At 40.6% G+C, this 14,320-nt stretch overlaps 1 protein-coding gene across 1 annotated transcript; it reads left to right on the forward strand.

The window, feature by feature from the left end:
• Positions 1-1,811: 1,811 nt before the first annotated feature.
• On the forward strand, positions 1,812-2,849 carry LOC127129454 (ABC transporter B family member 20). Its single transcript, XM_051058637.1, has one exon. It carries the CDS (start codon positions 1,812-1,814, stop codon positions 2,847-2,849), a length of 1,038 nt encoding a protein of 345 aa, XP_050914594.1.
• The last annotated feature ends 11,471 nt before the right edge of the window (positions 2,850-14,320 follow it).

Genomic DNA, 14,320 nt, shown 5'->3' on the forward strand with positions numbered 1-14,320 from the left:
TCTGTTTCGGTACTCAGGCCGATTTTCACCGTACCAGACGGATTCTTCTTTTGGGATTGCTTCTTTACCGATTCTGACAGGCATTGTTGATTATTTCATAGGGATTCAGGATCAAAATCCGGGTCTTCTTAGTATTTAACCATCTCCCACTATGATCATATGAAGAACGTCTTGCTTCATATTCTCTAGTTGAAGACGCTTAAATAGGGGCAACTGTCATACCCCGATTTTGGTCCTGAATTTTTTATGTTTTTATTTTTGTTAAGCATGCTTGGCCTAACCTTACTTTGGTTTTATATGAGGATTGGTCTTGGTCAAAAGTCATGGTGTTGTTCATGTCATTGTTAATGCACATATGGTCTTGGTCATCCAAACAACCAACCTTCTCGTGTCACAAGCCAATTGCCAATCATGCCACTTGATTCATGAATATCCCTTTCAAATCCTAATCTTATACCATCATTTCATGGCCTTGTTAACACATACTACCAATTAAGTCATGTTCTTTTCAAAGTCAAGCATTCAAGTCATAAAATAAACCAATTATAAAACAAATTTCAAACCATTTCAATTCATTTCACATCATTCTAAACCATCACATTTGATTCTACATAAAAAAAAAGGGGTACAAGTCTTGACAATTTTGACCAATTGTTGACTTTGGTCAACAGTTGACTTTTTGGTCAACATTGACCAAAGTCACCCAAAACCCAAAAGCCTTAATTTTCACCACAATCATCAATCATTTGTCCATTTACAAGAAAAATTCAAATAAAATTGAATTTTAACCAATTGTTGACTTTGGTCAACAGTTGACTTTTTGGTCAACTTTGACCAAAGTCAACCCTATGCCATTGGTCATCCCTAATCACTAAATGGCTGGCCATAACTCTCATTCCATTATCCATTTCCATATGCTCTGTGATTTAACCATGTGGACTTGTTTCTTCATGCTTGGTTATGCCTTGAACCTTTGGAATCTTGCTTTTCCAATTAACCATCCTACTGCATTTACCCTGCTGCACCAACTGGTTGCAAAGCCAAATCTGCACCAAACCAAAGTCAAATTTCATTTCTTTCTCAGTTAAAACATTTGCACCAATTGAGAGTTGTAGACTTGAGCATCCCGAGTACTACAGTTTTGCCCAGGGACTTGTTCTTTGACAGATTAATGGATTACAAAATTGTGATTGGAGACTTCAAGATGCTTTCATCTGGAGATTTCAGGGTGCCACCTTTTCAGTTCAAGTTTTTTATGCCACTCTGACATTTACTACTGTTACAGTTGTATTGGTTTTGCCTTGGATTATGCCTATGAAAACTCGTGAAATGTACTCAAAATGGAACCTCTACATGTCTGCTTCTGTTCCTGCGGAAGTCCATAATTTGATTATGTGAAGGAGTATTTGAACTAGAAAGGAGGTTAATAAGAAGCTAAAGAGTTTAAGTGCACCTGTTGTTGGTTTGATTTTGCAAAGGAGTCGTATTGTTACCGACAATGATGGTCATTATGCTTCTAGTACTACGTACTTGTATCCACTAACTGATGGTGATACGAGGCAGGGATTGAACAACTTGCAAGCAACAATGGATTCCAGTTTGGTAACCAAGTAAAGGAACCTGTGACCTGCAAGAAACACAATTATTCAAAAAAGAACAGCTGCCATGCATTAGCGCCCTGCATCACATCATAGTATGCATAAGCATTCATAGCAAGCATCATATGGCACGTCACAATGGGGAGGAAAGCTTGATACTGTAAAGCTACCTGTTTTGCATATGGTCAGACAGGAAGTGGCAAAACATTTACAATGCAACCATTACCACTCAGAGCTGCGAACGACCTTGTTAGACAGTTGCATCGACCAGTTTACCGAAATCAGAAATTTAAATTGTGGCTAGCTGGATTTTCAAGAGGCATACAAGAAATGCACAGAAAAGCATCGTTAGTTCTTGAAGATGCAGTTAGAAATATATACACTGTTGCTGCATTTTGTGCCGGAAATAAGGTAATGGAGCTCTATAGGCTGCAGTTAAAGAAAATATTTAAGCAGAGCTTTCTTCATGGGATGGGGATTGGTTTTGCATTTGGCTTTTCACAGTTTCTACTTTTTGCTTGTAATGCCCTTCTACTTTGGTACACTGCAATATGTATTAGGAATGGTTACATCAATCCATCCACTACACTGAGGGAGTACATGGTTTTCTCCTTTGCCACATTTGCCCTTGTGGAGCCTTTTGGATTGGCTCCTTACATACTTAAACGATGGAAATCCCTCATATCAGTGTTTGACATTATAGACCGTGAGCCTAAAATTGATCCTGACGATAACAAAGCTTTGAAGCCACCCAATGTATATGGAAGCATCGAGTTAAAAAAAAATATCGATTTTTGTTATCCATCACGTCCTGAAGTGTTAGTATTGAGCAACTTTAGTCTGAAAATGAATGGAGGCCAAACAGTTGCTGTTGTTGGAGTTTCAGGGTCAGGAAAGAGCACTATAATATCTTTGATGCAAAGATTTTATGATCCAGTTGCGGGCCAAGTTTTACTGGATGGAAGGGATTTAAAGCTCTATAACTTGAGATGGTTGAGGAGCCACCCCGGTCTGATTCAGCAGGAACCTATTATCTTCTCAACAACCATAAGGGAAAACATTATATATGCAAGACACAATGCCAGTGAAGCTGAGATGAAAGAAGCGGCAAGAATAGCAAATGCTCATCATTTTATTAGCAGTTTGCCTCACGGTTATGACACTCATGTTGGGATGAGAGGTGTTGACTTAACCCCAGGACAAAAACAGAGAATCGCAATTGCAAGAGTAGTACTAAAAAATGCACCGTAATTCTCCATCACACCAATCCAGCATTAAACAGGGCAATTTGATTCTGAGAACATCCAAAGTGGTTTGCAGAATTACTCTTCTGGAACACCAAAGATACCAATTGAAACCCTAATCTGTGAGCATAAAAGGAGAGAGCGAATCAGAGGGGGAATTGACAACGAAAAACTGGGAGGCGGAATTAAAAACTTCAGAGCGAATCAAAACCCTAAATCCCAAATCAAAAAAACCGGTATCGGAAAGGAGGAAGAAGATTGAAGCTCACTTGATTCGTCGTCGCCAAAGGTGAGATTTCTTTTGTTGAGCACTTGAGTTTGAATGAGCGTCTGAGTTTGAGAGAGATTAGTTGAGGACGATTGAGCGATTTTGAGAGAGAGAGGGTTGAACGCGAGATTAGGTGAGCGATTGAGTGAGATTGGAGATTGAGAGAGCGGTGAGGGAGCGATTTCATTGAAGGTTGGGAGAGAGCTTGCTGGTAGTGATTGAGAGAAGAGAGGACGCGAAAGAGAGGGCGATTTCATGAGGCCTCTGTTACTATCCCATCTTTTTATTTATTTTTCTTTAATTTATTTTTTTAACAGAATAAGTTTTGAAAGTTTAAAATTCATAGGATATTAGGTAATAATTGTTTTTTCTATTTCCAACTTATTCCCCATTGATAACCCAACAGCCAAGCGGCTGGGTTCAGTTACTGGTAGTCCAACAGTTTTCTCTTTTATTAGTTTTTTTATTTTAATTCTAATTTTTAATCCATTTTAGTTTATTTATCCAGTATAGCATCAAAATAACAACTAGTCATGAGTGGTCTGGTGGAGAGGGGTGATTTCATGGTCTTTAGTGTAGTGGGTTCGATACCTGTATTGAGCATCTTTTTCTTTTAGTTTTTTTATTCTTTTAGCATTTTATTTTTTCTTTTAGTATTTTATTTTTCTTTTAGCATTTTATTTTATGTTTATATTTTTATTATACTCATGGTTGATCTACTTTCTTTTAATTTCATCATACATTCGAAACCATTTGAAAGCTATAAAAATCATATTTTTCTCGATTTAATATTGAGCCCATTTCCATACCCTTGTAAGTCGATTGCTTTTAAGCATCGCCATCAACCTCACATAGCTTACTCTTGGGCTTTCTTACAATGAGCCGGTTCTCTTGCACTTACACTCATATTTCGCATCATTTGTTGTTTGGGCCTGATTTAATTATTTCATGGTTTTTAATCCCCATTTGACAAAATGTACCCCACTTTCCCAATGTGTATATAATGTTGTATTGTTTTATTTCTCTATTTGTTCTAGACACTAACCAAAGAGTAAAATCCACCATTTCTGAAAAAATACAAAAATATGACTCGATCCAACGTCGAGTATTTTCTCAGTAAACAAATCAATTCATTTCACCCTCCTATTCTATTCCTTTTCTTTCAAACTTTCATCAAATACTTGATTCAACGTCAAGCCATTTTCTCTAATAAAAACTCAAAAAATATTAATTCATAAGTCAAGACTTTTTTAATAAAGGTGGAAGTGGAACGTGGTGTATACCATGCACTCCTGAGACTAGGATTCGAGATGTATATCTCGCCAATCCTAGCTCTCGCCATCATCCAATTTATCCACTTTGCTCTATCAAACACTCATTCAAATCTTTCTCAAACGTCCATCAATACTTGATCTAGGTCAAGTCATTTTCACAACAAAAACTCAAAATACCTAATTCTTATTTAACACTTTTTCAATAAAGGTGGAAATGGAACATGGTGTATACCATGCACTCCTGAGACTAGGATTCGAGATGTATATCTCACCAATCTTAGCTCTCGCCATCGCCTAAAATTGTCAATGCGGTTTCTCCAAACCCTTTCACAATCAAATTCAAAACACTTAATTCTCTATTAAACACTTTTGCAAATAAAGATGGAAATGGAACATGGTGTATACCATGCACTCCTGAGGCTAGGATTCGAGATGTATATCTCGCCAATCCTGGTTCTCGCCATCACTCAAAGCACATCCAACCAATCAAACTCTTTTTTCTCGCCGCCGTGCGACCAATCAAAAACCTTTTAAGATGAAAGATGTATTGTCATAAGAGATACAAAACAATGTTTCGTCCACGATTGTTGAGTAGAGATAGATGGCGCTTTTCCGGGTGTAGATTTGTAAATCCTAACACTTAAGTACATATTGCATGACAACTCTAGGGCAGAACTTCCCCATTTCTTTTAGACCTTTCGTGCGTCTCCGATCCTGTGGCATGTCAATCCGTCCTATTGCAAAGAGGTAACTGCCTAAAACTCGATTCAGCGAGCTGCGACACCTACTGCTAGGACGTGAACACATTGCCCACTCTCCTTTGACACAACTGGTGTCCTCCTTTGTAAGTCCATGTTCAGATGGCAACCCCTATGTAGCCGAACTACGGCAACTCTGATTCTCATGTTCAGATGAGATACGTAGGCACAAGATGCGATGTCTTGCCGAGTTTGACTAACGACTAACAACTAATCCTTGTTTGCTCTCGCCCTTGTTGCGATCCTTTCTCTCGCCCTCGTTGCGATCGAGACCTTTCCCTTTCTCTTGCCCTAGTTGCAATCGAGACTTTTGTTCCCGTAGTTAGTTTGAACTACGTTTTGCTCTGATTCTCATTCCCGATGAGATACGTAGGCATAAGACGCAATGTCTTAGCGAGCACACTTATCCTTAACCCTTAGGTAGCCGAGCTACGAAGACTCTGATTCTCATATTCAGATGAGATACGTATGCAATGGATCCGATATCTGTGCGAGTCATTTTTCTCTTGACCCTTTTAGTAAATAGTACATTAGATAAACACACACCCTTTAGACAAGAACAACAAGAGTAGATCCCGTAGAGTACTACGGATGCGTAGGGGTGCTAATACCTTCCCTTCGCATAATCGACTCCCGAACCCAAGATTTGGTTGCGAGACCTTGTCTTTTCCTTTCCTTTCTCCAGTTTTACTTCGAGCGTTTCCTTTCCCTCCTTTGGGATAAATAATGTACGGTGGCGACTCTTCTGTCATTTTCTTTCGCTGGTTGTTTTTTTTTTCGCACCTCTGTATTTTTCAGGTTGCGACACTCCCAGATTTTTACAGTAGGAAAATGATCAAAACTCGCTGTGGCGAGGGAAGTAGCGAACACTTCCAGTGGTATAAACATCAAGCTTCTCTAGGCAAGCATCCAGCGAGCAGCTAGCGAACAATTCCAGTAGCAAAACATCAAGACTCGCTGGTGCGAATGAGAGAAGCGAAGGATTGTTCGCCTAGCGAACAGTGCAACATTTCTGGGATGATTCCTCTGGACGCAGGATATTCTGGTGACTTATTTTGGGGCTCGCTAGGCGAACCATTCTGCTCGCCTAGCGAGCATGACAGCTCAGTAACCAGTACTATAAGTAGCAGGGGCTACTTTTTGGAACAGCATCTTTTTATCTTCATTTTTCTTGGGATCATCTTTTTACTTGTTTTGGCTTAGAAACCCCTTTTTTCTCATTCTTCTTCTTCTCTTGACAATGTTTCACAAAAAGAAGGTGGATTCTCATCCAATCTCGATTCTTCGACTCGGATGTTGATCAACCTTCTTCCGAAACTTGTTGTGCAAGCTACCATGAAAATGAGTAGCTAAGTCCTTCATTTTGTCAAGGTTAGATGTAGATGATCATAAGCTTTGTATGTATATGGATTGATCTTCATTTGTAAACTCTTTGATGATGAATGTATGGTGAAAACCTTGTTTTATTGATAACTCTTTGTGTTGGTTTATCATTGAAAGGTGTTTTCCAACTCTTGACCTAGGTTTTCATCCATCTTTGTTCTTTAGCTAGAGATAGTAATGAATGAGTTTGTTCACTAAAAAAGTTAAACCTAAAAGTTGTCATTTTGATAGATTGTGTGAGAGATCAACAATGAATCAAAATGGGAAAAACCACAATGTGTGTTAGAAATAGACACATTGGGAGGACTTTGTGGATGTGTTTATCATCTAATGGAGTTTATGAGTTTCGTTTGATCGAACATATGCATGCAAAGTGATCGTCGAACCCTAACTTTGACAATCTTTCTCAAATCTTAAAACCAAAACTTTTACCGTAATTTCTTACTTTTTATGCAAGCTACCGTAACCGAAAACTAAAACCCCCTTGTTACTATAAGTTAAGAACTTAACAACTGTCGAACGGCGGCAACATCACATAACCCCTGTGGCGACGATAACAAACCCCGATACTCTATCCAGTACATCCAACAAAATGGTGCCGTTGCCGGGGATTGTGAATTGATATTGTGAGCATCGCAATAGTTGCTAAATTTTTAACTCCTGAATTTTTGACTTGTGCTTGTTAATTTGTTTGGTTTAGTGTGCAGCTTTCGTTTTATGCGATGGCAGGTTCCTGAGGACCAACTTCTTTTTGATCCCGAGATTGAAAGAACTGCAAGGAGACTGAATAGCAGAACGAGACAAAGGAGGCAACAAGCTAGACAACGACAAGAGCAAGGAGAAGGTTCTTCTACAACACACACACACCCTTTCATACCTATCATGGATCCACCACCACCACCGCCCGTTTCCACACCATGTGTCAACAGTTCAAGGAATACAGCTCAGTTTGCCAACCACACGGGAAGGCAAGCCGAGATGAAGATGGGAACTCTTAACTTGCTATACGGAAGTCCATTCACCGGAATGGACCATGAAGACCCCTTTGCTTTTCTCACCAAATTTTACGAGATGGCATTGGCAACTGGAGTTGATCAAGCTCAAGAGCTACCGTTGTTTAAAATACTATTTCCTCATGCTTTGCTAGGCAAAGCCAAAGATTGGTACTTGGATCAAACACCTGCAGTCATGACGGATTGGAACGTGTTGGAAGAGAAGTTCATTGAAAGATTTTTCTCCCACAACCGGTTCATGGAATCCAAAACGGCTATCTCTGTGTTTTCGCAAGGAGGCAACGAATCATTGAATGAGGCATGGGAGAGATTTAAATCCATGCTTCGAAAGTGCAAAGGGCATGGTTTTGACGAATTGACGCAAATCCACATTTTCAAGAATGACCTTCAACCTAATTGCAAGACTTTATTAGATGCTACCTCAGGTGGTTCTTTGTTGTCTAAAAGCACCGAAGAAGCTACTGATATCATTAACCGTATGGCTCTAAATGACCTCCAAAGTCAAAGTAGAGGCAACACTTTGAAGAAACCGGGAGTGCTTGAACTTGGGACAAACGATGCGATTCTTGCCCAAAATAAACTCATTTCACAACAAGTTGAACTTTTAACTCAACAAATAAAAGAGTTGAAAGAGCCTTCAAGAGCTAAACAAATAACTTGTTGTGAGCTTTGCAAGGGTGATCATGACACCGGGTTTTGTCCACCTCCCGGGTTCGAAGAGGTGAATTACATGGTGAACCAACGAGACTACCAACCGAGGCAACAACAACAATAACCATGTCAACAACATCCTCAAAATCAACAACAACACTTTCAAGGGAATCAAGGGTTCCAACCAAGGGCTAACTATCACCATAACCAAGGTTATGGGGGTGGTACTTCTAGCCGTCAAAATCCTTACCAACCTCAACAACCGCCGGTCGTGACTTCAAAGTTAGAAGAGACATTGACACAATTTATGCAATTGTCGATGGCTAATCAAAAGAGCAACGATGCGGTAATCAAAAGAGCAACTTGCTAAACAACTAGCGGAACAACAACCCGAACCTTCTTTTTCGGCGAACACGCAAACGAATCCAAAAGAGCATTGTAAAGCGATAACAACGAGAAGTGGAAGGGAGTTGATTAGTGAGAGTAAAAAAAGAGATGAGAGTTAAAAAAGAGAGGATGAGAAAATAGATGAGGAGAAAAAAATAGAGGATAGCATTGATGGTGAAGTTGGGGAGTGGAGTGAGGAAGAAGTTGAAAAGAATAAAAAAAATGGTGAAGTAGAAAATAAAGAAAGTGTGGAAGTTGAAAAAAATAAGAGTGATGAAGTGAAGGTGGAGGGAGTAAAAAAGAAAAGAGAGAGGAATTCTAGAGTTTCTAAAGGAAAGGAGGTAGTGGGCGCTACTCCAATCCAAAACCTTCCGTATCCACATGCTCCATCTAAGAGGGAGAATGAACGGCATTACGCCCGGTTCATGGATATATTCAAACAACTTCAAGTGAACATTCCGTTTGCCGAAGCATTGGAGCAAATGCCTAAGTATGCGAAATTTATGAAAGACATACTTACTAAAAAGCGGAGGTACACGGAACCGGAGACAATTGTCCTAGATGCTAGTTGTAGTGCAATCATTCAACGGACACTTCCAAGGAAAGAGGTTGACCCGGGACGAGTTACTTTGCCGGTTACAATTGGTGATTTCTATGTCGGAAAAGGGCTAATTAATTTGGGGTCAAGCATTAATCTAATACCATTGTCTATTGTGAAGAGGCTTGGCAACATTGAAATGAAGGCCATCCGGATGACTTTGCAATTGGCCGATAAGTCGACTACCCATCCTCATGGGTTAGCCCAAGATGTATTGGTCAAAGTTGACAAATTCTTCTTCCCGGTTGATTTCATTGTGATTGATATGGAAGAGGATGATGATGCTCCGCTTATTCATGGCCGACCATTCATGAAAACCGCACGCATGATGATTGACGTTGACGACGGTTTGATGAAAGTAAGGGTCCAAAATGAAGAAGTTACTTTTGATCTATTCGAAGCCATGAAGCATTCAAAGGATAGTCGTGATAGCTTTCGCATTGATGTGATCGAAGAGGCAACTTTTGAAGTTTCTAAACATGTTCATGAGATATCTCCTATGGAGTTAGCTCTTGATGACTCCTTTGAAGTTTTCACAATTGAAGAAGAGCAAGCTATTGATGAATGCCTAAGGGAACTTGATAATCTAAAAGAATTACACCCGTGGGAAGTTAAGGAGGAAGTATTGAAGAAGGAGGTTAATGAAGAAAAATCGCCGATTGAATTGAAAATGTTACCTTCTAATTTGAAGTATGCATTCCTTGACGAGACCGAAGCAAAGCCGGTTATCATAAGCAATCTTTTGTCAAAGAATGAAGAAGCCCGTTTGATCAATGTTTTGAAAAAGAATCAAGAAGCCATGGGTTGGACTCTTTCCGATCTTAAAGGAATTAGTCCTTCCTATTGCATGCATAAGATCTTAATGGAAGAGGACTTTAAGCCGGTAGCTCAACCGCAACGCCGCTTAAATCCTACTATGAAGGAAGTTGTTAGAAAGGAAGTTGTTAAGTTATTGGATGCGGGAATGATTTACCCGATTTCGGATAGCCCATGGGTTAGTCTTGTGCATGTGGTTCCAAAGAAAGGTGGCATTACCGTGATTCGAAATGAAAAGGATGAGTTGATCCCGACAAAAGTGGCAACGGGGTGGCGTATGTGCATTGATTATAGGCGGTTGAATACCGCAACTCGAAAAGATCACTTTCCACTCCCGTTCATGGATCAAATGTTAGAAAGACTTTATGGGCAACAATACTATTGTTTCTTAGATGGCTATTCCGGGTATAACCAAATTGCGGTTGACCCGGTCGATCATGAAAAGACGGCTTTCACATGTCCTTTTGGAATTTTTGCATACCGTAAAATGCCCTTTGGGTTGTGCAATGCACCAGCGACTTTCCAAAGATGTGTGCAAGCTATTTTTGCCGGCCTTATCGAGAAAACAATGGAAGTCTTTATGGACGACTTCTCCGTATTTGGTGGTTCCTTTGGTCTATGCTTGGATAACTTGGAAACGGTTCTTGAAAGATGTGTGAAGACAAATCTTGTTCTTAATTGGGAGAAGTGCCACTTCATGGTGACCAAGGGGATAGTGCTTGGCCATAAAGTCTCTTCAAGAGGGCTTGAAGTTGATCGTGCTAAAGTTGAAGTGATTGAAAAGTTGCCTCCTCCGGTGAATTTGAAGGGAGTCCGAAGCTTTCTGGGGCACGCCGGTTTCTATCGGCGCTTTATCAAAGACTTCTCAAAGGTAGCTAGGCCTTTGAGTAACTTGCTAGCTAAGGATCGTGTATTTCTTTTAACCGATGAGTGTTTACAAGCTTTTGAAATTTTAAAGGAAAAATTGGTTACCGCTCCAATTATAGTCGCTCCAAATTGGAATTTAAATTTTGAGCTCATGTGTGATGCGAGCGACTATGCAATCGGAGCGGTATTAGGCCAAAGAATAGAGAAAATTTTTCATGCGATACACTAAGCAAGTAAAGTTCTTAATGAGGCTCAAGTTAACTATGCCACCACTGAAAAAGAATTACTTGCGATAGTGTATGCACTTGAAAAGTTTAGGTCCTATCTTATTGGTTCAAAGGTCGTAGTGTATACCACCACTCGGCGATTAAATATTTGCTCACCAAACCGGACTCGAAGCAAAGGCTCATCCGTTGGATCCTCTTGTTTCAAGAATTTGATGTTGAAATCAAAGACAAGAAAGGATCGAAAAATTTGGTGGCGGATCATTTATCTCACTTAGTTAATGTGGAGGTTACCGCTTCCGAGAAGGAAATCCGGGAAGAGTTTCCTGATGAAAAACTTTTCAAAGTTCAAAGTAGGTCGTGGTTTGCGGACTTTGCGAACTATAAGGCTAGTGGTTTGGTGCCTCCCGACCTAACTTCGAGCCAAAAAAGGAAATTTCTCTCGGATGCTAAGTACTACGTGTGGGACGACCCATACTTGTTTAAATTGGGTGGTGATAACCTTTTAAGGAGGTGTGTTACTGGCGATGAAGCGCAAAGCATTCTTTGGCATTGTCACAACTCGCCTTACGGCGGACACTACAATGGGGTAAGAACGGCCATTAAAGTCCTTCAGTCAGGATTTTATTGGCCTACTATTTTCAAAGACGCAAATGCCCATGCGCAAAGTTGTGACAGTTGCCAAAGAAGTGGTGGGATTGGTAAGAGAGACGAGATGCCTCTCCAAAACATCCAAGAGGTTGAAGTATTCGATTGTTAGGGTATCGACTTTGTTGGACCCTTCCCACCCTCATATGGTAATGAATATATGCTTGTGGCGGTTGATTATGTCTCTAAGTGGGTTGAGGCGATTGCCTCACCTCGGGCGGATGCTAAAACGGTAATAAGTTTTTTGAAGAAAAACATATTTTCCCATTTTGGAACCCCCCGTGTGTTGATTAGTGACGGAGGGTCGCACTTTTGTAATGCACCGTTAGAAAGCGTTTTGAAACATTACGGTGTATCACATAGAGTGGCGACTCCGTATCACCCACAAGGAAACGTTCAAGCCGAAGTCTCTAATCGTGAGATTAAGAGAATTCTTGAAAAAACCGTGTCAAATTCTAAAAAAGAGTGGTCGCAAAAATTGGATGAAGCTTTATGCGCATGTCGTACCACTTTTAAAGCTCCAATTGGGCTAACTCCTTTTCAATTGGTATTTGGTAAAACTTGCCATTTGCCGGTCGAATTGGAGCACAAAGCTTTGTGGGATCTGAAATTATTGAACTTTGATAAGGATTTGGCCGGTGAAAAAAGAAAAGTGCAATTGCTTGAGTTGGAAGAAATGCGCAATGCCGCATATCACTCGAGTTGGTTGTACAAAGAAAAGGTGAAAAAGCAGAATGACAAAAAGCTTAGGAAGAAGGAATTTGTGCCCGGACATTTGGTCCTTTTGTTCAATTCCAGGTTGAAGCTATTCCCCGGAAAATTGAAATCTAAATGGTCCGGGCCATTTCGTGTCAAAGAAGTCAAAGAATATGGGGCTGTTGTCATTGAGGACTTGGAGAAGAAAGAGAGTTGGACGGTTAACGGCCAACGTTTGAAGATTTATCTTGGCGGTCTTGTGGATCGCGAGAGATGTGAAATCTGCTTGGATGCTCCTCTGTGAGCATCTCGAACCGTCGAGCTTATCCGACGTTAAACAAGCGCTTGTTGGGAGGCACCCCAACATTGTAAGAATTTACAGCTTTCTGTTGTGTGGTATTGGTGTTTAAATTGATGGAACCTAGATGAAATGTGTTGTGCATGCTGTTTTGAAAAAAACAAAATCCTGTCATGTTCGCTAGCTGCTCGCTGGGCGAAGACAGTAGCGAGCTGATTCGCTAGTTGCTCGCTAGGCGAAGACAGTAGTGAATGTTGCGTGACAAAACTTATTTTAATTTTCAGAGGGCCACTCATTTGGGCCCAAAACCATTTTAAATTGTTTTAGTCTGAACCTCACGAACTCACTCTCACTCTCACACTTTGCACTTCCATCTCACACAATAGCTTTGAGAATCATCCTTGTGCAAACCCTAATTTGTTGCATTTCAGAATCCATCAACCTCTCCAATCAGGTTTGTTCTATCTCCATTCCTTTGTGCTTTCAAGTTGTAAATTCTGAAGAATGAGACATTAAGGTTGAATTTGGGAGATTGGGTATCATTAGCTTTTGTATGTATGTTTAGGTTTGCATGTATGTTTAGAACGATTCATATCATGTTACATTACTTTGTTTCTGAAATGGGTACCATTAGAGTTAGGGTTTTTTGAAATTGGATTGTTAACAATGGAGAACTCAGAATCCCGTAACATTCGCTAGCAAGCTCGCTAGGCGAATCTGTGGCGAGCATTCGCTGCCACTTCGCTAAGCGAACCCGTAGCGAATCTTCACTAGGTCCTCGCTAAGCGAAGCTGTAGCGACCAGGACAGTATTTGGTGTTCCTGTTTTGATCTCTAATCTGTTTTATGGTTGTGTGCTGTTTCTTTTCTATGATTTTACAGATGGCATCCAGGTCAAGTTCTGCAAAAAAGAGAAAGGTCGGGAGCACTTCCCGCACTGTGCCAATTCAATTTGACACAGATAAATTCGTTGGGCCGAAGCAAGCCGCACGTTATGTGGCGTTGGAAAAAAGGAAAATTTTACCTGAGAAGAGGTTTTTGATCAACGAACAAGGCGAGTATATGACATTTGCAGGGTTGATACATAGTAAGAAATGGGATAGGTTGATCTCTCAACTCGAAAGCTATGATATTGAGATAGTGCGTGAGTTCTATGCGAACGCGCTGCCGAATGACGACGAGCCTTTCACTTGGACTACAAGAGTGTCAGGACGTCAGGTCGCTTTTGATAGGGATGCTATCAACCAAGTGCTTGGTGAACCGCTCCATCTGGGAGCTAATGAGAGGGATGCATACCACAGAGATCTGAGGCTCCACAGGGACACTGATTCTATTTCTACAACCCTGTTGTTTGAGGGAAAGTCAGTTGAGGTGAAACCATCTGGGGTTCCTGTGAGGTACCATCGGGAGGATATGATTCCCTTGGCTCAGTTGATTTTGGTGCTGGTTCTGACCAATATTAAGCCCAAGTCAGACACGTCGACCGTGCCGATCCCAGTGGCACACTTGGTCCACTGTATTCTCACTAATATACAGATCGATGTGGCTCGAATCATAGCAATTGAGATGAAGTTTGTGGTTGAGAGTGGGTTGAAGTC

Source organism: Lathyrus oleraceus, chromosome 3, assembly GCF_024323335.1.
Source record: "Lathyrus oleraceus cultivar Zhongwan6 chromosome 3, CAAS_Psat_ZW6_1.0, whole genome shotgun sequence".
Classification (NCBI taxonomy): domain Eukaryota; kingdom Viridiplantae; phylum Streptophyta; class Magnoliopsida; order Fabales; family Fabaceae; genus Lathyrus; species Lathyrus oleraceus.

Excerpts from the sequence above, each read along its gene's own strand:
- LOC127129454 (XM_051058637.1), top strand. The coding sequence starts at position 1,812 with ATGCAACCATTACCACTCAGAGCTGCGAACGACCTTGTTAGACAGTTG.